Below are 26468 nucleotides of genomic sequence, written 5' to 3'. Positions count from 1 at the left end.
AATGATAATAAATGAATAAATTTTACAGAGTAACCCCTGAAGGATTAAAAACAAAACCTTCCAAAGGGAAATGAACTCTTTTTCGAGGTCAACGGCCAACTAGCACCGTGTGTTTGTGTGTATGTATGTGTGTGTTGGGGTGGAGAGGGCTCCCGTAAGCCGTGGTGAAGGCAACCTTTCTAGGAGAAGCAAATCTCTGATTTAAAAAACCATAAAGCGAGAGACCAGTGCCTACATTAAGCTGGTCTGCAATTTAAATTGTTGCTGGCTATCTTGCTCTTGCTTGTTGCTGGATTTCAATATTTTGAACCAAGAGAGAGAGAGAGACTTAGCTGTCGTACAAAGCTAAGACTCTGTATCATCCACAGATATGTATAGATACTCCTTCAATCATTTGTCTATTAAAATGGTCCTGTGGTGATGGAAGTCATTTTTGGGGCTCATGGACTTTCAGTGTATTAGAGAGTGGCACTCGTCTGACAAGACGTTGCAATCATCATATATATATATATATATATATATATATATATATATATATATATAGGTGATATCGGGATATATACTCATATATATGTATATATATGTATATATATATATGTATATACATATATATATATATATATATATATATATATATATATATATATATATATATATATATATATGGTTAGAGGTTGTTTGTTTTCGTTTTTGCGATACGTTTTGAACGAATTTAATTATTTACGAAAGTGCGTTTTTACCTAAATGCGGGTTAGGAATAATTTTTACCTTTAACCAATTTGCTACCCCACATGGGGAGCGGCATATATATTATTTTTGCAATATAATTATCCACTGACACCTGTTTCGTCGTCTACGACTCATCAGAGTGGCTGACTCTAGCAAGATTCGAAATACATATATATATATATATATATATATATATATATATATATAGGGGATACACACATACGCACGCACACACACACACACACACACACACATATATATATATATATATATATATATATATATATATATATATATATATATATAGAGAGAGAGAGAGAGAGAGAGGGGTTACTGTTAGTAAATTTTAATAGAAACACTAAATATTTGCTATTTGACTGATATATTAGCTGAAGGCTATTTAAAAACAAATCCAGTTAAGCGCTACAACATATCATTCATCTTAAAATCTATTTTCGTCGAAGACTTGCTCCCTCGCCTTCTCGCTGTCTAAATCTCGGTGATTTCGCAACTCAGTATTATTTCTGCATATTCTTTTTCTATCTGTCTTTCATTCTCCCACCCCCGCGTTTGTCCACAATCTGTGCACTTATCCGGACACACTTGAGCGTATCTCTTGAGTAGAAAGCGCCGCTGCTCTTGGACAAAATAAACAGACAAGATTATATGAACATGGTAGAGAATGGCCAAGTGTTCATTCAATACCATCTTGCGTAGGTGGACTTTATCAATTCTATGAATCCTCTGTCAGTTACGCTCTCTCCCTCCCTCCTCTCTCTCTCTCTCTCTCTCTCTCTCTCTCTCTCTCTCTCTCTCTCTGTTATGAAGCTGTTATGTAAGTCAAAATTAATTTATTAGACTTAAATATGGATTACGGAGGTCTTTTAAATTTGAAGTGTTATATTGTTCGATATTTTATACTGAGAGCCCTCTATTCTGAATAATATTTAAAGGGATTTATATATATATATATATATATATATATATATATATATATATATATAGATAGATAGATATACATATATATACTAGCAAAAGTACCCGTCATTGACTGGGTTCAAAAACAGCCTACAGAAAATGGACTTTGATTTATGAAAGTATGATAGGTTATGAAAAGGAAATGTTGTAAAGAGATAGCTTCGAATTTGGGGGTATCAAAACCAAAGCAAAATATGATGAAAGTAAAAATAGATAAACCCCATAATTTATTATACCATACCTGTTCACACTGAAACACTTATCACAATATTTTGTTAAAAAACCTTGTTAAACTTTGTGACATATTTACATTCTATGGAGGTCAGGGGCGAACGAACACCCCATAATTTTATTATACCAGATTTCTTCAAACTGAAACATAATTATCAAAGTATACTTACGCAAACGTTTTTGTTTATTTTTAAATTTTTTATTTCCATACCTTGTGGACGAGGCGCGAATGCAGACCCCACAATTTTAATCGACCACCGTTCTGCCAGATCAAACATACCCATTCCTGTGTCTCGATACATCTTCTATCATTATATGTTATAAGTTTTTTTTAAATAGTCAACCATATAGGAGCCTTATCGTGACCAGACAAACACACACACACACACACACACACGCAGACATTCAGCTTTATATTATAGATAAAGCTGAACGTCTCTGTGTGTCGTGGCATATGAACTAAATGTTACGCTGTATAACCTGGAACAACAACAATTACGATTACAGATGCTTTGTTGTCAGTTGGTGGATATTTTAAACTGATTTAGGGGCGATAATTTAAGCTGGCGTTAAGCAAATTTGCGGCTGCGGACTTTCTTTTTGCCTCCTCAATTTGAAGTTATTTTCTAAATTGACGTGAAGAGTAGAATATTTCAATTAAAAGTCAAATATGAACAGGTAAAATTATAGAGGAATAAAAGGCGAATCAAATGAGGTGGAGGTTGTTTAAACAGTTACATTAAATTTAGCTTAAATTTGAAAAAATTAGAAGTGCGAACTTTCTTTTTGCCGGCACTGTAGAAGGCTTCCTTCAGTCTTGACAGACTATGTATATCCACTGTAAGGGTGCCTGCGCGTGAATATATATATATATATATATATCTTTCCACCTCAATTTTTTATGGATTCATGCAGACATGTAAATGTCCGCGCCTCTCAATAGCTCTTCTCTGCCTGTTTGCCTGTCTCCTTTCTCTCTTTCTCTCTCTTTCTCTCTCTCTCTCTCTCTCTCTTTGCTTCTACTTTTTCTGTGTATCACCTTTTTCTCTCTATTTATGTGCTATTCATACGTTTCCCAATGAAAAAAATCATTTTCCATCTCATATTCTCTCTCTCTTTCTCTCTCTCTCTCTCTCTCTCTCTCTCTTGTTGCTTTTCATTTTATGAATGGACATAGTCACATCAATAGACCTCTGTTTTGAACTGGTATGCAAATAACCTCCCTAACTCCCCCGTTGTCTCTCTGCAGCAAACATACACACACGTTCTTTTATACGCATTATCCTAGGTTTCTAGAGCTTTTCTTTTAAGCTACAGAATACTTATAAACAGAAGATACTCGCATCTAAAGACATTCACACAAGCACTCTATCTCGTCGAGTGCGTACTCATTAGCCCACGACCCAATAAACACTATACCATCAAACATCATATAGTTTCTATGCACGCGCGTGTTACGTTCACACGCATATTACAACCACTTTTGAGGTTGATGCAAAACGTGCTTTCCTCATCAAAGGATGCTGACAGTGCCTCTCAATCTTTTAACCTCCGTTATTAATTAATTGATAAGTTAAACGAGGGTGTTAGTGTTTCATGAGATCGAATTAACAGGGAGTTTGTTTCACACAAATTATTTTGGACTGTGTTTCAGGCATTAAATATCGATTTTTCCATAGAATGAAAACAAGGCACTCATATGTGTACTTGGTGTAACATGATTAAAAGTTCTTCATGTATATTAAATTATTACCCGTTTTAGTTCTCATGCCATTTGTGTATAGTTTATTTTAATATGAGTAAATGTATTATATTTGGGATGCGTTGTGGTTGGATGTTGTTTTTTGTTTGTTTTTTTACGGCACTTCAATTGTTTTCAAGTTAGTCAATGCCGAATCCGGGGATTTTGGGGAAAAAATGTTTACGCTTCAAAATCTTTATATCTTCGGATATTTACTCATGATGGTTGGCATTGTTGTTTCGAATAGGGAATCAAGTAATTTTTATAAACAAAAGATTATGCTTCAAGTTCTTTTATATCTTCCGATATTTATTCATCGCGTTTGGTTTTGTTGTTTTGTAAATAAAATTGTTTTTGATTTTTCATTGCAAGATATGATTGAGTTTTGCACAGGGTAAGGAAAAAGTAATGGCATCAATGATTGATGCGATGCTTTTAGTTAGGAGGCCAATAGACAGTCTGGTTTAGTCGCACCAGAGTGGATGGAAGAATTGTATATATATATATATATATATATATATATATATATATATATATATATATATATATATATACATATATATATACATATATATGCGTATATTTAGGTAGCATTTTTTATTCAGGCAGGCGTTGTTAAAAACAGCAAAAAGCTTCTGTTTAGTAATACCTCTTTTATTTTTTCAATTTTTCGTATTATATTTTTTTGTATATACATTAAACGTATGGATGTATGGTCCAAGCATTTTTTCTTCTCGAAGTGTCTACGGTTTAAACTTTTAGTGAAATCGTCTTCACATTATTAGGAATGTGCCTCGTTAAGTGATTACTATTTAAATAAATCTTCCCATAATTCCTTACCGAGACTAACACACATTCCTGATGATGTGAAGACGATTTCATTAAAAGTTAAAACAGTGGACACTTCGAGAAGAAAAAATGTTTTGACCATGCATCCATACGTTTGATGTATATACAAAAAGAAAGATAATATGAAAAATTTTATAAAATGAAAGTTAATTAATATTCAAAGATAATCGTCAGAGAAAAGCTCTTCAGTAGATTTACTGATCTTATTTTTTTTGTTCGTCAACCATCGTGTAATCTAAAGAGAAACCCGATCATACTTTATCAAGAATAACGATCAAATATGTTGCCAAGACTTGACGAAAAAGTAAATCAATTCTCTTTGACCTCATTGTTCAGTACTTTTAAAAGACAAATATTATGCATACGTTTGTGTGTATATATAAATATATATATATATATATATATATAGAGAGAGAGAGAGAGAGAGAGAGAGAGAGCGGTAACGGATGAAACAGTCTTTGTGTGGATGAATCTATATATATATATATATATATATATATATATATAACTACTTCATTTAATCACATAAATTATTATACGGAAGTATAAATTTATGCGTAAACTTTAGCTATTTACTTCAACAGTGCTCAATACCTAGGTAGAGCTAGGTAGTAAGTTCTAAAATATATATGGCGATATATATATATATATAAAGCAAAATTGTCTTATGTGTGTATGTGTATCGACCATACATCCATACGTTTGACAAAAAATTGAAAAAATTAAAAACGTATCACTAAACAGAAGCTTTCTGTTATTTTTAACAATGTCTGCCTTAATATATATATATATATATATATATATATATATATATATATATATATATATATATATATATGTATATGTGTGTGTGTGTGTGTGTGTGTACATGTTAGTGTTGGGACAATTAATCGGAATCGGGAATCGGAAAAATTGGAACTTTTGCGGTATTGGAATCGCTATCGAAAAAATCAGGTAATTGTATAGTGAGTAAAAAATATGTATATCATCTCCCTTCTGCTGCAACTAAAGTCATAGACATTATACTAAACATTTTATTTAATTTATACATGTTTTTTTTTAAGTATAAATGATTTTTATCTTTTATTTTTGAATTATATTTTCTGTTTTACATATTTTGTTTTAATATTTTTATATTATATTATAGTATATATCTATAATATAAAGCTGAATGTGTGTGTGTGTGTGTGTGTGTGTGTGTGTGTGTGTGTGTGTGTGTGTGTGTGTGTGTGTGTGGTCACGAATAGGCTCCTATATGGTTGACTATTTTAAAAAACTGATTACATGTAATGATAGAAGATGTATCGAGGCACAGGAATGGGTATGTTTGATCTGGCAGAACGGTGGTTCATTAAAACTGTGGGGTCTGCGTTCGCTCCTAGTCCACAAAGTATGGAAATAAAAAATTTAAAAATTAAAAAAAAACGTTTACAAGTTTTTTTTATATAGATGTACATAATAATACTTTGATAAGTATGTTTTAACTTAAATAGGGATGGTATGATAAAATTTTGGGGTCTGGGTTAGCACCTGGCCTCCATAGAATGGAAATACGCACAGACTTTAATAAAGACTTTTCATATCTATCTGCGTAAGTATACTTTGATAATTATGTTTCAGTTTGAAGAAATATGGTAAAATAAAATTATGGAGTGTTCGTTGGCACCTGACCTCCATAGAATGGAAATATGTCAAAGTTTAACAAGGTTTTTTAATATAGATCCACAGAATATTGTGATAAGTGTGAACAGGTATGATATAATAAATTATGGGGTTTATCTGTTTTATTTTTACTTTCATCATATTTTGCTTTGGTTTTGATACCCCCAAATTCTAAGCTATCTCTTTAGAACCCTTCCTTTTCATAACCTATCATATTTTCATAAATCAGAGTCAATTTTCTGTAGGCTGATTTTGAACCCAGACAACGACGGGCACTTTTGCTAGTATATATATATATATATATATATATATATATATATATATATATATATATATATATATATATATATGAAATAAAATGGAGGTGGAAGGACATGGATACTCAACGTTTCGCCCGATTTATGCGGGCTTCTTCAAGAGGGATGGTCATTGAAGTACCATCCCTCTTGAAGAAGCCCGCATAAATCGGGCGAAACGTTGAGTATCCATGTCCTTCCACCTCCATTTTATTTCATATCGTCGGATTTAATCCAACTCAACAATCATATATATATATATATATATATATATATATATATATATATATATATATATATATATATATATGTATGTATATATATAAATCCCTTTAAATATTATTCAGAATAGAGGCCTCTCAGTATAAAATATCGAACAATATATCACTAGAAATTTAAAAGACCGCCGTAATCCATATTTAAGACTAATAAATTTAATTTGACTTACATAACAGCCTCTTCAGATTATTTGGTATCATATATATATATATATATATATATATATATATATATATATATAGTTATTTATCTAGTGTATATATCTAGTGTTTCCTTTTCAGATTAAATATGTTTTTAACTCATTTCAAAGTGTTTTTTAACATATTTTATTAACTGTTTGCTCATATTATAAGCTCTGTTTCCTATTTGTTTTTATCGGGCTTTTTTATCTGGCTGAGGTAATTTTATAAATATTAATTCTTTAATATTTATAATTTACTTTAATTTTACCATCTTGGATCATTTTGGTTAATTCAATTGTAATTTGTATTTTATATATATATATATATATATATATATATATATATATATATATACTGGCAAGCCGCCCGACGTTGCCCGATCTTAAAATACGCATAATATTATATTTTAATTCATGCAGAAATTGAGACATGTGCATATGAGTATTATATTTTTTCTAAACAGTTCATTTCTTGTAAGTACAAAAAAAATAATACCCGAAACCAAAATCTAAAGACAGTTAGTCAAGTACGATAACTATTAGGCCAGCTTGACACGACTTTAAATAGTTTTTCAAACCTACTTATTCGTGACATAAGGAACTAGTCATATGAACGATTCATGCATGCACATTCGTAAAACAGTTGACAAACCGATAAAAATCCGATGACCCCCCCACGTTCTAATTTTTCAATGTGGATCCATTAGCAGACGTTTAATCCGGATGAAAACCGATTTAAAAGTTTTACACGTGTCTGAATACCGTATATACGCAATTCCAAGTTAGTAGATCAAGAATTTGTTAAGTATACAGGTTGAGAATCGTCCTCACGCACACGTTCTCACTTTTATAGATATATATGTGTGTGTGTGTATTGTGTGTGTGTGTGTGTGCATTATTTTCAAAATGTGTAACATTCGGAAAGTTTAACTTACACATACTTACTCTTCTCCGTGAAAGGGAAGCTAGATACAAGATCAGTTTTAACGTAGGAAAAGTGCCTGCGGATTAAGACAAACGGCAAACAGCCCCCCAGGCTAGACGGATTTCTCCTCTCTGACTGGACAAAGAACAGATGCTAAATTTCTTTTTATCGTGGACCGAAATTTTCAATCTTATAAGACGATCAGTTTCTAAATTTGCCCAGTTTTTTTATTTATTTTTTTTTTATTTTATTTTTTTTTTTTTTTTGGCTTGGTGGTTTTATTTTATTTTTTTTTTTTTCGAAAACATCTTATTTTTGCAATTTTGACAAAAGACAACCAAATTGGCCAGCATGCATCTATTACTCATCTAGGGGTTATTTACCTGTTCTAATTTCTTTGACGAAACTGCCCGGGAACCAGCCGATATGTGACCCTATAACCCCTCGGCACCACCCTTTCGGGTCCTTTTCGACAATCTTAAGAAACTCTCCTTTCACGAGTTCGAGCTCTCTAGGGGATTGAGGTACATATGTCTGCAGTACCTCGCATATTGTTGACAAATCTACAAAAATAGATGGATAAGCATTGCCATAATCAGTGTTTGCAAGAAAAGAAAAGAAAAGAAAAGAGAGGAATAGAATTAGAAATAAGATCAAAGAATACAGTGGCTTAGACAGAATAGTTAACATGGCGGACAGGATGCTTCCGTAAAATTGTTTTTTTTGTGTTTATTTTTGTTTGTTATTTTTTATTTATTTTATATATATATATTTTTTTTTTTTTTTTTTTGCTTGTGATTTTTTGATTTGCCTTCTGGAAGCTGGAAGCTTTTCTGCATTCTTATAATTTTTTTTTCAATTTTATAGTATAGTAAACATCCGATAAAACGAAGATTTAAAAAAAATCGATTCATCGAAGCACGAACAAAATAAAAATATGGCTTCCTCCGCTCTATTCTTGTCTACTGTCATCACTATTTTTCTTGCTTCGACAATTTTGTAATAACAAATTCAGAGATTATAGATCTTACCATCAGTTTTCACACATTAAAACTATATGGGTCGGCGAAAAATGAAATTTTATTGCGTTTGTTAAAAGTTATTAGTGACATTTTTTCGATGTTAATTATACAGCAAGATTACTATTTTTTTTCTTGTTAAATTTCTGTCTGTTTACCATTACATTTTCTTTATCATTGTCTTTGCCCTATAATATTCCGACCTCGTGTCACCCACTAATAACACAACATATCCAATCTGACGACCTTCTGTTCGAGAAGGCGATTAAACACAAGCGTCACTACATAAACAATCAAAGAAGAAAATAAATTATGCGAAATTTATATACGTTCCTTTATATTATTATCTTATCGAATTGCAGATAAATTAATTTTATGTATGGAGTAGAAGTTAAAATCGCATTCCATACAAAAACCTTTTCAAATACATACGTATCATGCAAATTCAAGTATCGTCACCAAAAATTATGGAAATTAATCTGTAAAAGTTTAATAAAAAATAAAAATCAAATACCGTATTTTGTCGATCCTCTATTTATCATTACTTGATTGAATAACAGACTGACTTATCTGCCCTTGACTAACGGGATTTCCCCTCTTATCGATGGCGGATACGTAAAATACGAAAATATGAGTTTTATTTGTAATTTACTTAAAATGCGATTTTTACTTGCGGCTCATCATCTATAATATAAATCTCACCTGTCTATTTAAATGTATGTATGTATGTATGTATGTATGTATGTATGTATGTATGTATGTATGTATGTATGCCTAAAACTTTCGACGGAGGTGTCGGTTTGAAGCTCGACCCTTTGCACGACAAATATCGAAAAATTGGCTAACTCATCAATTCCTTCATCCTTAATTGGACGCTTTTCTACAGGGAAGGGTTGCTTTTTTCGACTAGCGTTAATTTAAACCTACGTCACTTCCGGTTTGGCGATGGGCGCAATCACAAAAACGTCACGTTTTTTTTTTTTTTTTTTTTTTTTCACGTTCTTTTCCTCCTTCGAGATACGGGATCGAGCCTGCCTGCCTAATACCATTTTTTTTTTGCTCAACACATACCTCCAAACATCCGAGCAACACCAGGCACCCAGGCTAGTACTGTAAAAGTACCAGCGTTAGCATTTGAGAAAGCTCCAAATGGCATGTCTTATCGAAATAAAAATTTTACGGAACTTCTGAGCATATGTGTCCTCATTTACTTGCCTTTCTATAAAGATTAAGTTAGACACGATTTGTTTTTTATGTTGGCATATTCATCTCCCCTCCCCTAAAATGGAACTCGAGATTAAGACATCTTAATTGAAAAGAACTTTTCCTCCTTTGACTAAGCACAGAATGGTTACTGTACTCTGATCCTACTGTAACGTAGCACACTTGTTTACACATTGGGCGCACACGTTGTATGCAGTCTACGTCGCAAGGAACATAGGACAAGTAATAGCTTGACTCTTTTTTTTTTTTTCGTAACAACGACATTTATTTCCTCATTCTCCCGCCACACGTGACTTCTTATTACAGCTGTGACGTCACCCACCTCTCTAATGTGATCGTCTTCTCGACGGTACTCTCTCTCTCTCTCTCTCTTTCCTTTTTATAGTCTTTCTTTTTCCTTACCGTGGCGTAATTTCACACATGTTTCGGTATTTGCATACGCGCGTCCGTGTTCTGTTGCACTACTCCAAAGGTACGTGGCCAGTTTACAAACATTATATGTCGCTTTTTTTTTAAATTTTCTATTACAGCTACTCTATGTAAACTATATTTTCGACAAAAGGATGTCTTTCCCTCAAATGCTCTTTCCATTACAAGAGTCCATACATTTGTTAATGTTGATCAGGTGTTAGAAACTACACGGTTGAGTTAACACACGGCACCTTCTTCCTCGTATGCATGTAAAGACAAAAGATACGGCATTTTGGGGAATTGCTTGGCACTTTTGTAACCATGCAGAGTAAAAATGATTCGAGCGATGCTTTAATCTCGCGTAATAGTGGGGCAGATTGCTGAAACAATCTTTCACTTGGTGCTTGTATCACTAAGTGAAAGATTCTTATGGAATATTAAAATAACATGCCCCCACTATAAGCCTGTTTAGTGATTTTTATCGTACCTTTATGAACTGTCTTCGTTATGGAAGATAGACTACCCAATAGCCACTAACAGCTCTGCTATGCAAGGCATATCGTTTTACAAAGACGCAATACTGAATTCTAAAAAATGAAAGTGTTTTCTCGGCGATGCGTATAGTTTGCAAATCCTTCGATGCGTGAAGAAATTCTCATACAACTTGTTGACGAAGATGATTAAACTCCACGCCGATGCTGAAAAAATATCTGTTGAAATCGCAAAGATTCCATCTCGTTTCGTATCGTCTGCGTTTGCATAACTGTTTCACCGTTAATTTCCGTGATTTTATGTAAACGCTTTACGGAAACTTCCGGTCGGCCATGTTAGTTTTTTTTTTTTTTCTTTTTTTTTTTTGTAGAAGGGCGAGAAAAAGAAAGGCAGGCGATAGAAATACAAAAGAAAAAGAAATAGAAATTAGAAAGAAAGACGGAAATGGTAAAGAACTCATGATATAATCGATATTTAAAAACGACATTTTTTTTTAAATTTATAAACCTATAAATGTCATGGGTACACCATCATAGAAGAATACGTCCAATAATCAGTCACATCTGAAAAAAGAAATAAGCAGCGTCGACATACTGTTACAACAATAGAGGCCATCATCACGTCAAAGAACAATTAAAATAAGCGTTTTTTCTAAGTTGAAAATTCCAGTTTTTTATTCAGTCATAAGATCTGGAAACCATTTACATAGACCTACTACATTAGCGCAATAGTAAAAGTATTCGTTAATGGACTCAATTACTGAGGTTTAATCCTCGGTTACGTCATAGCAAAATTTTATAATTTATACTTAATGCCCCCTTGCTAAAAATTCAAGACAATAAGGGAAGGGTCAAGAGCAAGTGGAGCTACCCAGGGAATGAAGTGGCATCCTGCTCGACACCTCAGTGCAGCAGTTAATCAAAAAAGGAACTTTCAGGTCGCTCTCGACTATAGTCGGCAATTTAGCTTAATTTTTATGAGTATAAAACAGTAGTTTTTATGTAGGCAAAATTACTTTTTCTTTTCTTTTTTTTCTCTTTTTCTGGTTTTAATCTTCCAAATATTTTTCTTCGTTTCTTTTATTCGTTTTTAAATCTGCCCATGCAATGTCTATATGAAGTTTTGCGGTTCAAGCAACTAACTGCCGCGTTTCTGCTTGAAAAAGCATTTTCATCGCTAAATGTGCAGATATGATAAACACATCTTAGTTTTTGTTTTGTGCTATGAAAATGCATTGGACAAAGACTTTTAATACGAAAATCCTTTCGCAGATAACGTTCAGATACGTTAACGTGCATATATATATATATATATATATATATATATATATATATATATATATATATATATATATAAGGTGCATCGATAAAATTGTCGCCCTGGAAAATACGACATCATTCCATTTCCGTTTGATAAAAACCGTTTTTCTTTTCTTGTTGCAGACTAGTTGGCCAGTTGTGTACAAATCCCAAGAGTGATAGGTGTCTTCTGTTATGTCTGAAAGTGACACAATGTTCAACGAGCGAGATCGGAGATGCGCTGCTGTACAACTCATGCTCTCTATCGATCAAACTTATGACAACAGGACCATTGCCAGCATCCTCAAAAATGCATCGTTGGATTATCACAAATAATAGGGGCGTGCATTTTCTTTTCTCTTATGCATATTTCATTGAACAGCAGTGAATTTCGTGTGTTCCTCTTGCGATCCGTTTGTTTTTCCATTTGGCGGGCCAATGTTCGAACGTTCTGTTCGAGTGTAAAAAGGCATTTTTTGGGAACTTCCCATGTGTCGTCTTCAGGCGAGTGGTGAATTTTTCAAAAAATGTTCTTTTTATACTCAAACAGGACGTTAAAACATTGACCAGCCACATGGAAAAAATGGTTCGCAAGAGAAACAAACAGTAATTATCCCTTCTGTTCAATGAAACACACACACACACACACACACACACACACATACCGTACTTTGAGGTAATTGCGCTTTGTCCGGAGTAATTGCGCCAACTAGCTAAAAGTGCTCTTTTGGCAACCACATATTTGTAGTTAGCGCAATAACCCTCGGATTTGGCACAATTTTCCCAAAGTACGGTATATATATACACAAGTGACAAAAAGAAAGTCCGCACTTGTAATTTTGTTCAAAAACTCTAAATTTAAGCCAACTAGAATATTTCAATTAAAAGTCAAATATGGACAGGTAAAATTATAGAGGAATAAAAGGAGAATCAAATGAGGCATAGTTTGTTTAAACAGTTACATTAAATTTAGCTTTACTTTGCAATTTTTGAAAAAATTGCAAGTGCGGACTTTCTTTTTGCCGGCACTATATATATATATATATATATATATATATATATATATATATATATATATATATATATGAATAAAAATAAAATAAAAATACCAGCCATGGTTTACGTTATGTTGTTTTGAAAAAAGAAAACCCAAATGAATTTATAAAATGGTGACCAACGTTTCGTCCCTATTGCAAGGGACATCTTCAGGATAATAAAAGGAATAATGCAGAAGAAGAAAACGATCATAGACCATACGTAAGTGAAAAGGAAACAGTGTTAGAATCCTACACATATCTGGAAGGAAACTAAGAAGTTAGGAAAATAAGAAGTTTTTTCCGCATGTTGACGATTCGTCAGGCTTCTGTGTAAAACTAGAATTTTCATCGCCAATCGTGCAGATTGCAAAGACGCATTTGGATAAAACACGTATTTGTTTAAAACCTTATAACTGTAGCAACAGTGAGGAAAGACCGCGGGATAAGCGGCCATGACAGGCCTGTTACAACAGATACATACTTACAGAGAAAGTGAAGCAGCACGCATTGGCGAATCTTGAAGTTTAACTTTCAAAAGTCAGAATCGATGGCGTGTGATTATGCAAATTAGTCAGCATTTTGAGACAGTCAAAAAAGTTCGATAAAAACGAGCGTAATTAACATGAAAGGGACCGAGAATTGGCGCCGTTAGTGACTATTAATATCGCTAATAAGATTTGTGAAATTTAAAGAATTAGGAGGGGGATTATTAATACAGTTCGGGAGTCGAATATATTAATGATTTCTTGTGAGCGTTTTATTTCTCAACTTCTTTTTTACTAGTGTGTGATTTATCATCAAAGTCCAAAGACCAATCAAGGATTAGTGTTAACTGAGAGTCAGGTTCACGGCGCGACAACACCGTAATAAATGATAATGATGGTCGTGATTAGTGAAAATTTCGCATTTTTATAAGTCATTGGACTTAAAAACGACTATTGTAATCAGCTGATAAGCAGCCCCATGGGATTGTGTTCCACAGGCGGGCAATTCTAAGATAGAAACATTGCTTATGAAAGTTTCGTTTAGTTTTTGGTGAAGAAAGAGAAAAGGTAATAACATTTCTTTGTTCTCTGTTAGTTGAGGAGAAATGCTTCTCGACTGAGGCAATTTTTATTTGTGTTCCTTTCTCCACGTTAAAAAAAACGACCTGGTGTCTAACTCTGCCCTCGTGGGGAGGTATTGTAAATAGGAACAATAGAGTCTCCTCCTCCTCATCATCATCAGAGTTTTGTATCTGTATGAGTAACTCCTCCCTGTTTTCCTTTCATCTTATCAATATTTTTCATTGAGGGATTGCGCCATAGTCGCAATACTATGGTTGATGACGATCATTACGCATTGCTAGCTGCCCAAATACATAAAGTTCCTGGTATTCCAAAATAATCACCCATTTGGTACAGATCGGGCTCAACGTTGCTTAACTTCTGTTATTTAACTGAGACCAATGTGTCTACGTGATCGTGTCTCTTTACTCTATAATATAGTCGTTGTTTTTTGTTTTGTTTTTGTTTGTTTTTTGTTGTTGTTTTTTTTTGTTTTTTTTTCATCTACACCATCTCTTCGTGCGGTCAACGTAAACGTTGTAATTTCTCTTCGCTTACCTCCGTGCTTATAATAGTATTTAGACGTAGTCTGTTGTTTCTTTTTTAGGATGTAACTAATTATTGGACATTATTTTCCTTGATGAGGGTACGTGACGAAATTTCAAAAAATTCTGTTTGAACAATGTAAACGTATTTTTATGTCATGTTAAATGTTGCATCCACAAACTCATCCTTTATATTTAGTAATTTACTTAAAACAAACAAACAACATAACCGCTTAAATCGTTCTTTCTTTTTTTTTTTTTTTTTTTTGTAACATTTTTATTTTATTTATTTATTTATTTATTTATTTATTTTAATTTCAGGATTATTAGAATATGACACAACGAGCCCCTTAGAACTCGAAGTCAAGTTCACATTTTGCGTTGGAAACCGTTATATCATTTCAACCTCTTTATTCCCAAGCGAGCACCTACCGAATTTCTAACCAGTTGTTAATCTTCAACGATCCAAAAATCAATAGATTCAATCATTCACTTAAGTAATTAAACAATCAAGGAAAATCGCTTAAATGTTTAAAAACAGCAAAAAATTTTTTAAAGTATACATAAATACGAGAGGCGTTTCAAAAATAATGCCTCCTATTTTTTTTTATTTTTATCTCGCCCGAATAAATCAGAGGGGCTTACAAATATCATTTTTATGATGACTGCACGTATGCATTCATGACTTGGCAGTGTCATCTCTCTGTTGAAGATATTGACAGTGTGAGACTCTAAGAAAGCAACCCCTGTCACGGTCAAGCAGAAATGTCTCATTAAATTCGTGGCAAAAAGTGCACTGAGAATGGTGGTGACTATCTACAATCATAAATACTGGAGCACAGAAGGTCGCTCATTTTAATGATACAACTGCCATCTTCGCAGCTCTTCAACTTAATGAGTCAAACAATAGGAGGATTTACTTTTGGAACGACACTCGTATATATGTTACATGAAAGGGCTGTCTCTTCTTATGTAAGTAAGAAGACATACCAGATAATTGAAAATGATATTAGGATAAGGCTAGAATAGAACCTTGTAGGAAAGTGTTAAAAATAATGGAAAATTGAATGTTAGAAATTCCATTGTTAATTCTATTAGAAATAGTTACATATTATTTATGTCGGAAAAAGAGTCAATTGTCCATTCTTTTAGAAATCTGGATATTAAATATGTCAGTTAAATGAATGCACAATGCGAGTTAAAATATATTGTTTAAAAATAGATTAGAATTGGAATTGAGGATTCTTTTGTTTGCTAAAAGTGTGTTTGGACGAACATATGTAAAGCCACGTGAAAATTAGTCACGGTTGAAAACACACTTCTGACGTTATAAACAAAGGAGATTTCTCAATATAGGAATCTAAGTGTTCGAAGTTAAGAGTCAGTTGACAAGTTGAAGTATCAGTCAAGAGATGGTGATAGAGAGTTGGAGAGTGGGAGCCCTTTAGAGGCGAAGGAAGAAGAGTAGACCAATGTAGCCGTATAAGAATTCCTGACTTCATCGACCGGCCGATAAGATGAATAAAGAAATCACCATTTATGTTTGTAATTGTGTTGTCTCATGTCGTCATTACCTTACAACTGAAAAGGTAAATGTGTTTTATCATTATCTTGTGTAACGACCTTTCTGTATAACCCTTTCCAAGTATCATGTGTCCTCCCCACCATCATCATAAGTGAAGTATCTCCTCCCCTCTATATGTGCATAAGAACTGTTGTTGCATCATATCTCCCAGTTCGTATTAATATGAAGTCCCCAGGAATTGTCACAGTCGTCGTCATGATGTAATATATATAAATGTCTTCCCATCAGAATTGTCGTCACCATCGTAATTCGTGTATTATATGTACCCCGTTATATGCCCCAATATGATCCCCCCTGCTAAACAACATATATAGGGTGTTCGGGATAAAATTGTATTTTTTCTTTATAATCTCTCATTTCCGAACCATTTGACATTTAGTAACGCTAATGTATAACGAATAGCACTTAAAGGATATCGCGAAAGTCGCGTGTACAGATTTAACATATTGCTTGTAAACTGTGGTGAGGTATCTAGTCGTTTTTTTAGGGGAGGAGGGAGTAAGTTGTATCCAGCAAAATATTTTCTAAGAAAGGCACTATGAATTTAGTTAATATGTCAATTATTGGCGAACATATGGCGTACGATTTCTTTTCTTTCCAAGCAGATGTCAAATTTATCACAAACACACTGTATGTACTGACACACAAAAAAAAACATGAATTGTCTCCCCTGAAAACAATTTTATTTGAATAACATGGCAAACAATTAACCATAATGTTGGATTTTGGGAAAGTAAGGACTGTACTATTATGCATTTATACAAAAGTATTTTTCTCATTTAGATGGAATTTTTAGTGTTTCTAAAAGCAAATAAATACTTTCCAGGAGTTCAAGTATTTTTCTTTCATTTTTGTTTTTAATAATTATTATTTCTAAATTTTAGTGGGAGGATTTTGAATCGAAATTTATGAAGTAACTTTTTGATATTTACAAAAAAAAAAATAAAATGCGATTTGGGGTCAGTCAGAGATATTCGCGGCCCAATATGGACAAACCAGAGTTTTTCAAATAAATCAATTTTCCAAGTTCATGGTTTCTGCTAAATTTCGTGTAAAATTAATGAACGAATTTGGGGAAAATCAAATAATTAACGGAATAACGGATAGTGAAAACAGTCTATTTTAATTGACATGGGAGGGGAGACAAAAAATGAAACATTTTCTTTTAATTTAACTTTAAAGATAAGGGATTTAATTTTACACTTGCAAAAAAAATACTGTGAAGTTATTGCAATCGATTATAGGTCGATTTGAAAAACAAAAATATCTTGCTATGCCTGATTTCCGCTGACTCCAAATCAACAAAAAAAATCCAAAGTGAGAACAGCAGTCACAATAGTCCAAATGATTATTCTAACTACTGTTCTCAATTCGGATTTTATCTTCTACAAAGTTTCGGCCGATGTTACCGTCGACTTTCTTCGGGACATGTTTTATAGACGAACTCGAGAATCTTTATGTTGAATTCGGTGATTTGAATTTGTGCGAAATTTCAAACGGAATCTTTTATTTAAATCACGAGGAAATGTTTCTATCGTTTCGACAGCTATCATCGGATGAGTCTAAGTGTTTTCCCCCCCTTTTGTTCTCACTAAATGATCGCCGCTTATCAACGCCCGGTGGGGTGGCGGGGGTGGTTGAGGAATCACTCGAGGACAAGGTATCAATTGGGAGGTGAGAAAGCACCACAAAAAAAAGATTAGAAACAACTATTGGATTGGGCAGAAATTTTATTGATAGAAATTATTTATCTCCAAGTACAGTTCAAAAAGTATTTTTTTTTTGCATTAAACTTGAAGACGACCATGCTGTATTCCGCTTTGTTCCACAGATGGGACTTCATTTATGTAAGTTCTGCCTTGTATAGATAGAAGGGGGGTTCTCTTCTGTTGTGTCCAGACAGATTCTGGCTGTGAATACGTTAGGTGTTTGGTGGAGGATAAGGGATCGCAGTTCAATGAAACACCTGCCATGAACAAACAGTGGATAGTGGCTAGCAACATCTTTTCTCTACGAAATATGTCGTAGGGAAAAATATCATCTTCCACTAGATTGCAAAGTTGGTTTTGTACTGTGGCAAGACAAGAAAGAGTGCTTTGGACGGAACCTCTCCAAATGTTACAATAGTATTTCATCTTAGGACGCATTTGACTTTTGTATAGTAAGAGAATTGCGTCGGACATGAAGTATTTTCTGGAGTGATAGAATGGGCCAATCATTTTTCCAGAAACGTTAGCTACAAATTTCCCCTGTCATTGCACCACATGCTAAAAGTCTGAATGAAGAAAGAGTCAGAAAGATCTTGCCTATAACTGTTCTTCGATGTGTTTGCATAGATATTCAGGATATGATTTGAAAGATCATTTATTAAAGAAGGTTGGAAAAGTAATAGGGCCCGGAATAAATCCTTAATCCGCCATTAATAATTCTAATCAACAGCTAGTTTAATAAACCTATCGAAGATAAATATTTGATGGTTGTGAGATTTCCAGATAATCCATAGCTGGCAAGTTTGTGGAGCAAACCTATGTACCAAAACCTATCAAATGTCTTCGATATCAAAAGAGACGAGGCATTCGTAATGTACAATATCACAGCCAACATGTCAACTGGAGATCTTTCAGGATAAAATCCGTATTGTTTGTCAGTAAGTACAGTGTTTCTGTGTAGGCGGTTAACAACTTAAACTTTATTACAGATTCGAGCAACTTACACACAAAGCAGAGCTTCTTACCCGGCGTTGCCCAGGAAAAAATGTAATATATTTCTATTAAAAACTTTACCTCCCTGTCGTCTCTCTCTGTCTCTTTTTCTCTCTCTCCCCTCCTCATTTTCCTCTCTCTTTCTCCTTACCCCCTCTTTATCCCCAGTCAGCGAATTTTTCTCCGAATATACACACAAACAATTTCCCTTTATATAATAGATTCCTCCGGGCATGAATCATGTTCTTTCAAATTAATGCATAAAATGGCTGGAAAACTGACTCTTTTTAATGACGCCTGGCCTAATTGAGCTTCAAAGTATAAACAATTTGTTTCATATTTTAGTTTTGCAACACTGATAAAAAACATATACCGACTTTGTGGGTGTTTGTTTTGTAGTTGTTTCTTTTGTCTAGACATACACACATAGACAACTGCCCTTTATATAATAGATAAATAGCACTTTCTTATCGTAAGTTTTTCTGGTAAATTGTCTTCTTAATAATCGTGCAACTTTTAGGTAAGTGATCCGCACACTAGAAACTCTTTCTTCCTAAGGTTCGTAAAAAAGTGGATCTTATGTAGAATAGATTTAATATCCTCACAACTGTTATAAACGCTAAAACAGCCTATCCTGCCTTGACAGAGTACAAAATAAACTTCGTGGTTTGGTGGGGGATGCCCTTTTCTCTTCCCTGCAGCCTCTCTCCCACAGAAGAGACGTTGCGAGCCTGTCTTTGTTTTATCGTTATTTCCATGACAAGTGCTCGTCTGAGCTCCAATCTCTCGTCCCCCCTCGCCAATCTTTCACGAAAAACACCCGTCTAGCTGAAACCACGGTCATTAATTTTCCCCACTCTTTATCTGTGCCTAAATCACAACGTAGTGTCCATGAGCAGAGCTTCTTTCTCAGGTGCATGATTGTGGAACTCTCTTCCGTTCGTCTTTTTCCCACCTGACTACAACTTGGATATCTTCAAATCCAACATAAACAAATTCCTGACAAACCGCCCCCTTAAGTAAGGCACTCTATCAAATCTCCAATACTAATGATTACTACAATACTATCTTATTGATTATTGTACACGCAATAACCCTTATCCCTGAGTGGCATCCGGGCCTTGATAAGTGGTGACCCCCATGTAAAAAAAAAAAAAGATTTGGCAGCGGTCTGTTTGGAACGGAAACTATGATATTACTATACGATACTATATTTTTAATGTTCACCCCTCTAGCTACAACCATTGTAACAATAAATTACTTCTTCCCCTGTGGAGCGTAAAACCATGCGACTGCTCCCAGTAAACTACAACATGGTCTTTTTCAAATCCGATGTTAGCTAATTCTTAATGAACTATCCCCTTAACAAATCCATTTCAGCCTAGGTTTGCAATCCTCAAGGTGTTTGTCTCGCATCTACCTGGCAAAAAACGTCAACCATTGTCCTCGAGTGGACTTTAGGTTTTGATGAGTAATAACTTGTTAGTAATAAAAATCAGATTACTATACTATTTCAAACTAATGTAATATCTTTTGATTACCAGTTCAGGGTAGTTGATATAGTGTAGTATCTGTTCTGTTGTTATGAGACTATTTTCCCAGGCATTACCTTCTTTTGATGGGAGGGTCAGTGCAGAATACGTTCGTTCTTCATTATTCAGTCTTCTCAAGCATTAAGTTACCCTTTTTAGAATGTAGTGTAGTATCTATTTTGTAGTCATGATATGTTCCTCCGGGGAATTACCTCCTCCTCTGCTATTTTTAGTTGTGTAGTATCTGTTCCATGGTCATGACACCATGGTCCCAGGGATTACCCACTTCTTTGGGATGCAATATAGTATGTCATGATAGCATCCTCTCAAGAATCACTTCCTTCTTTGGTGGAGGGGGGCAATATAGTATCTATTCGTTCATTATATTACCATCCTTCAAGCCTAGCGAAAATGTACGATCAGAGTTTGCATAAATTTGCTAGTATTAATTCATAATAGATTTATAGTTCGCCAAAATATGTTTAAACTTAAAATTGTAATATTACAAGCAATTAAAAATTACTATTTCAAATCAGTAATTTCAAATTACTTTATATTACACCTAAGATATATCGTTGATTAAAATTGTGTTACATAACGTGGGCTGTGATTGGATGGGAGGATTTGAGTGACACAATAAAGGTCAAAGATGGCGATAAAATGTAAATCAATGAAATAAAGTGACTTTCGACCGGGGATTCTCTTTTTATTTGGCTGAGACATTTCAAGCATAGAAGACGTGGCTTTTGTGCTGTCTACGATTGGGCCAGCGTATACAGCGTGGTCGGGTTTAGCGAGGCAAGTTATACGTCTATCTATCTATCTATCTGTCTATCTCAATTACCCCCTCTTTTTCACTCTGTGTGTCTTTTTTTTTTTCATACACACATTCACGTACGCACAAACACAAGTAGACTGTCACTCTCATATTTTAATTGTCTTTCGTTTTAAATTCACTTGACAACCAGTCTGCGCCACTGACTTCCGTAAATAAATAAATAAATAAATAAAAGAGACAAAGGAGAGCCTCGCCGAACAGTTGTACACGTTAATTTTTATTTCGCCCCGAGGGAGAGATACTAGTCTAAAAAATTAGAAGCATCAACACCTACCATCTTGTACGACACATTATGTTGACAAATTAACGTAATATAATTGAAAATTTCTTATGATATTGGCATTATTCTTTTATATGCTAACTCGTGTCCACGGTGTTTCCCACGAACCGCATTGTTATAGCCTTCAAACATAAATCCTTTCACACGACGCATAATGCTTCAAGCAGACTACAACATCCGAGTGTATATCCGAGTGTATATCGGTTTATATATATCGATCGACATGTGAATATAAAACAGTTGTCATTGCGTTAATTCTTTAAGAAATCAAAAGAAATTGGAGTTTATTTTACTTACACTACAGACTGCGACGCAGGCTATTTCGGCAACAATGATGATGAGTATTTGTTAATCTTTCTTTTGTTATATATGTTTCCATCTAAAATTGCACCTTAAGCTAAATTTACAAATTTCCATCTGAAAAAAAAATGTTTGTTAAATAAAAAACTATAATAAAAATTTTGATTGGTTCTAATGTCAGGGTGCGTGTTTAGGTTGATCAATGCAGCGCATGTTAGTCTCAATGTGTTCCTTGCTATACATAATATCCAGTGTAGGATTACATATGATTGGCGTTGGTTGGAGTTTGGAATTGGGTGAAAAAAAAAAAACATGAAAGCCAGCCAGAAAACACGCACAAAAACACACACACACACAGACATATAGTGCGTCGGAATGTGTTGAAAAGAAATCAGTAAGTGCTCGATCGCAAATGTAAGCAATAAAATACATATTATTTGTGTAAAACTATATGCTACTGAAACATTATAACATAGTTTTAAATAAATTATATATATATATATATATATATATATATACATATATATATATATATATATATATATATATATATATATATATATATATATATATATATATATCCCCAAAACCTCTGGCCTTGATGGAGGGGAGACTAAAACTTACTGCTATGGTTTCAAAAAAGCTGAAGTAACAGCAAGGGGACACTTGATTCTAAATATTTCTCCTATGTTATAGCTCCTCTTTTTTTTTTTGGAAATAGGGCATGATTATGAATATCTCCAGTATCAAATAATCCTTATAAACTGAAATTTACTTTATGTATGAAAACCAAAGAGGGGAGATATAACATATGAGAAATATATGGAATCAAGTTTCCCCTTGCTGTTATTTCAGATCATTTGAAACCATAACAAGTTTTTGTCTTCTCTTCATGTAGATCAGGGGCTTTGAGGAAATATAAAATATTTTGTAATCCATATGCAAGATTATCGAAACAAATGACTATGATTGGAACATTTTATGGCTGTAAAAAAGCGCAAAACAGGCTCTTCATGATGGATGATCTCCTAAATGTGCGACCTTAAGGGCAAATGTAACATAGTGAACTACACAATTTAGGTCATTACCTTTCCAACGAACCTTCATTTGTTAAATTCTTATCAATAGTCACTGAGATTTGGAACTTATAAAATTGGCAAAAAGGTGGTATATATATATATATATATATATATATATATATATATATATATATATATATATATATATATATATATATATATATATACTCGTAGCCAAATTGAATATCGAAATGTTCATATCTTTGATTCTATGGGACGAAATTACATGACAATTTGCAGGCTGTTTTAAGATAATAATAATAATACTATTCTACGGTTAAAAATTTATGGAATTGGTAAAAAAAAAAGAACTTATATTTTCAAATCAATAAAATATGCCCAAATTTGCCTACGTTTGTGTATATAGTGTCCTGGCAAACTAGCTTCAGATTTGCTACTTCTGGGTGAATTTTGGTTAGGGTTTATTTTTTGCTTGGTTGTCTTCCTTGTGGCTTTTCCAGGCCACTAATATGACGTTTGTGTTTTATTATGAGAGAATATAGATCTTTGTTTGTTTGTTTGTTTTAAGTGAATTACTAAATATAATTTTTAAAAGGTTTTGTGAAAACAAATTCCTGTAGTCACTGGATGGAAGAGAAAGACAGCTGATATGTTAAGAATAAGGTCAAATATGACGTTTCTGAATTTTTGAGGTGAGAATTTGTTATTCGTATTATTTTGATTCATCGGACTACTGTTTTAATCTTGAGTGTGATTTTCACAACGTTTGGTCGATGTAACCTCCGACCTTCGCAATTGAATTTTCGGTCGCCCACACTGAGGGTTGAACCCACAACCTTCAGGAGAATATCATTTTTTACAATTAATTTTTCCAAGTACCCTAACCACTGCGCCATATGTCCTTGAGGACGAATTACTTAGGACCTCTATCCAGTTATGGCTGACGAAACAAGAACATGCTACACTCGTAAAGTAAATAAAAAGTTCCGCTTAAAATTCTGTCCAAATTCCCGAGCTCGACAAGATACACCTAAAGAAGGTCGGAGGTTACATCGATCGAAACGTTGTGAAAATCACACTCAAGATGAGAACAGTAGTCCGATGAATTTAAATAATACTAATGTCAAATAGTTTTTCTTTTTTGTTGTTGTTGTTGTTGTTGTTGTTGTTGTTGTTGTTGTTTTTTGTAACTGTAGCCATTTTTGTTGTTGTTAAATAACAAATTAATATGGAAATTGTTCATCAAGAATATGTCAATCTTTTGTAAAACACCAAATCATTTGTAATGTTTTTTTTTATAAATGATACTTTTCTAATTTTTTTTTCTGCAAAACGGAACCAAAGAAAACGACATGCATCATGCTTACGTGTAAAACTAAAAGAAATAGAAGTACGCATTCACTTTTTCTCTACATGCATTATTGATTTTCAGTATTCCGCACAGACTAATATAATATACACAATTTACTTCATATCATTTGAATATCATACGATGCGACATTAACAGTATTGTAATAGTATTCCTATTTACATACACAAAGGATTCTTCCGATAAGCATGTAAAAATTTGACTGTAATCCGCTCCGGGAGTCAAATAGCATCGTTACTTTCTGACATGATATAAACCAGTCGAGAACCTCAACAAACAATCCGACAGAAACCGGACCATTTCCGTGGCCCTTTATCTGTCTGACTGTGTTGTTAGTTCTTGGCAACCCATCCTCCTAAGTCTTGCCTTCCCACTTTGTGAAGTATTTAGTATTTAGTTAATTGCTAATTGCCTTAAGCGCCTCCACAGGGAAATGACCACTGGTAATTTTAAGAGGCCAAGGTGCTTCACGAGTGGAAGATCTGTCTTTAACAGTCAATCCGATAGTGACTGAGCTATTGCGGTGGCTCTTCATCTGTCGAGCTGTGGTATAAGTTCTAGGTAGTCCTAGGAGGTCAACCCTACCAACCATTACTTTCTTTGGGAAGGAACTAATTTATTGCTGATTAGGGAATGCTAACAGTGATGTTCAGGCTATTATAAAAAGCTAAAGTGTACTAATATTGGCTCAGTCTCCTTATTTGCTTGTCTTGTGCCACGTCATTTTGTGGTATGAAAAGAGTTACTTGGGCGACAGATTAGTTTTTTTTTTCAATAAATATGTTTATGTGATTTGATTATTACAAGCACGTGACTAACAATAAAAATACATATTGTGATTCCATTTACTATATATATATATATATATATATATATATATATATATATATGTATATAGACGCACACACACACATTATATATATTATATATATATATATATCATATCATATCATATATATATTATATATATAAATATATATATATATTAGTCGTATCCCTGTATGTTTGTTTCTTCACAGTTTGATTAACACGTACAAAAGTATACTATTTCACAAATTAATTTCCACACTGAAACTTTTATCCCATCATCATTTTCTTTATACATTGTTTATTCAAAGGAAATCTACATTAAAGAAGTAACCTCGTTTGTATATTACATTAAAGAAAACCTATTTTAATAATTAGTCCCATGCTATTGTTGGTTGTAAAAAATATTGTTTAATTGTTCTATTCAATGTTATTAAAAAAGGATTTATTTAATTAATTATTAATTCAATTTATATTTAATTATTATTAACCGTGTTACGTTTTAAAACGGAAGTAAGCTATATTTATTAAAGCTGTGAGAGTTATTTTCTCTTTAATCTGAGAGGGTTATTTACCGTTTGATTTTCGTAGATGAAGATGGGTGTGCTTATGTTTTCATAATCTCAACATGACGTCCACTTTCTGGAAAATCGCAACATTCGGTATATCTAAAATAGTATTTGACTAAATTCTCCACTCGCAATATATTTTGACCTGGCAATATCAGATTTATACGGCTAGTACACACACACACACACACACACACACACACACACACACACAGATACATGCATACATATATATATACATATGTATATATATATGTATATATATATATATATATATATATATATATATATATTCAGGTTTGAGATGTTCAAAAGTCGGGACCAATGAAGAAAAATGGGTTGTTAGATAGTACTTAATAAAAAGAGCAAGGTTTTTTTTGGGGGGGTTCAATTTCTTTTATTTTTTCCATTTTCATTGTGGTGTCGAGGGTTCCGGGTCGCCTGAGGAAATCTCATTGACGGAAACAGATGGCTATTTGTAGCGACCATATGTAACTGCTTAC

The 26468-nt window shown here is 33.4% G+C and overlaps 1 protein-coding gene across 3 annotated transcripts in view; it reads right to left on the bottom strand.

The window, feature by feature from the left end:
- The window catches only part of LOC145258076 (uncharacterized), a 546496-nt gene that overhangs the window by 71942 nt on the left and 448086 nt on the right, over window positions 1-26468 (bottom strand). For 2 of the 3 annotated variants that reach the window (XM_080115806.1, XM_080115818.1), the window contains one exon: window positions 8255-8434. The exons of the other annotated variant lie outside the window; for it this stretch is intronic. In XM_080115806.1, the coding sequence (XP_079971932.1) occupies window positions 8255-8434 (180 nt within the window). The remainder of the gene's footprint in view (window positions 1-8254; window positions 8435-26468) is intronic. 3 annotated transcript variants of the gene reach the window in all.

The sequence above is a fragment of the Euprymna scolopes genome, chromosome 3 (assembly GCF_053919585.1).
Source record: "Euprymna scolopes isolate OS-2025 chromosome 3, ASM5391958v1, whole genome shotgun sequence".
NCBI classification, from domain to species: Eukaryota; Metazoa; Mollusca; class Cephalopoda; order Sepiida; family Sepiolidae; genus Euprymna; species Euprymna scolopes.
This window is presented reverse-complemented; position numbering and strand designations above follow the sequence as displayed.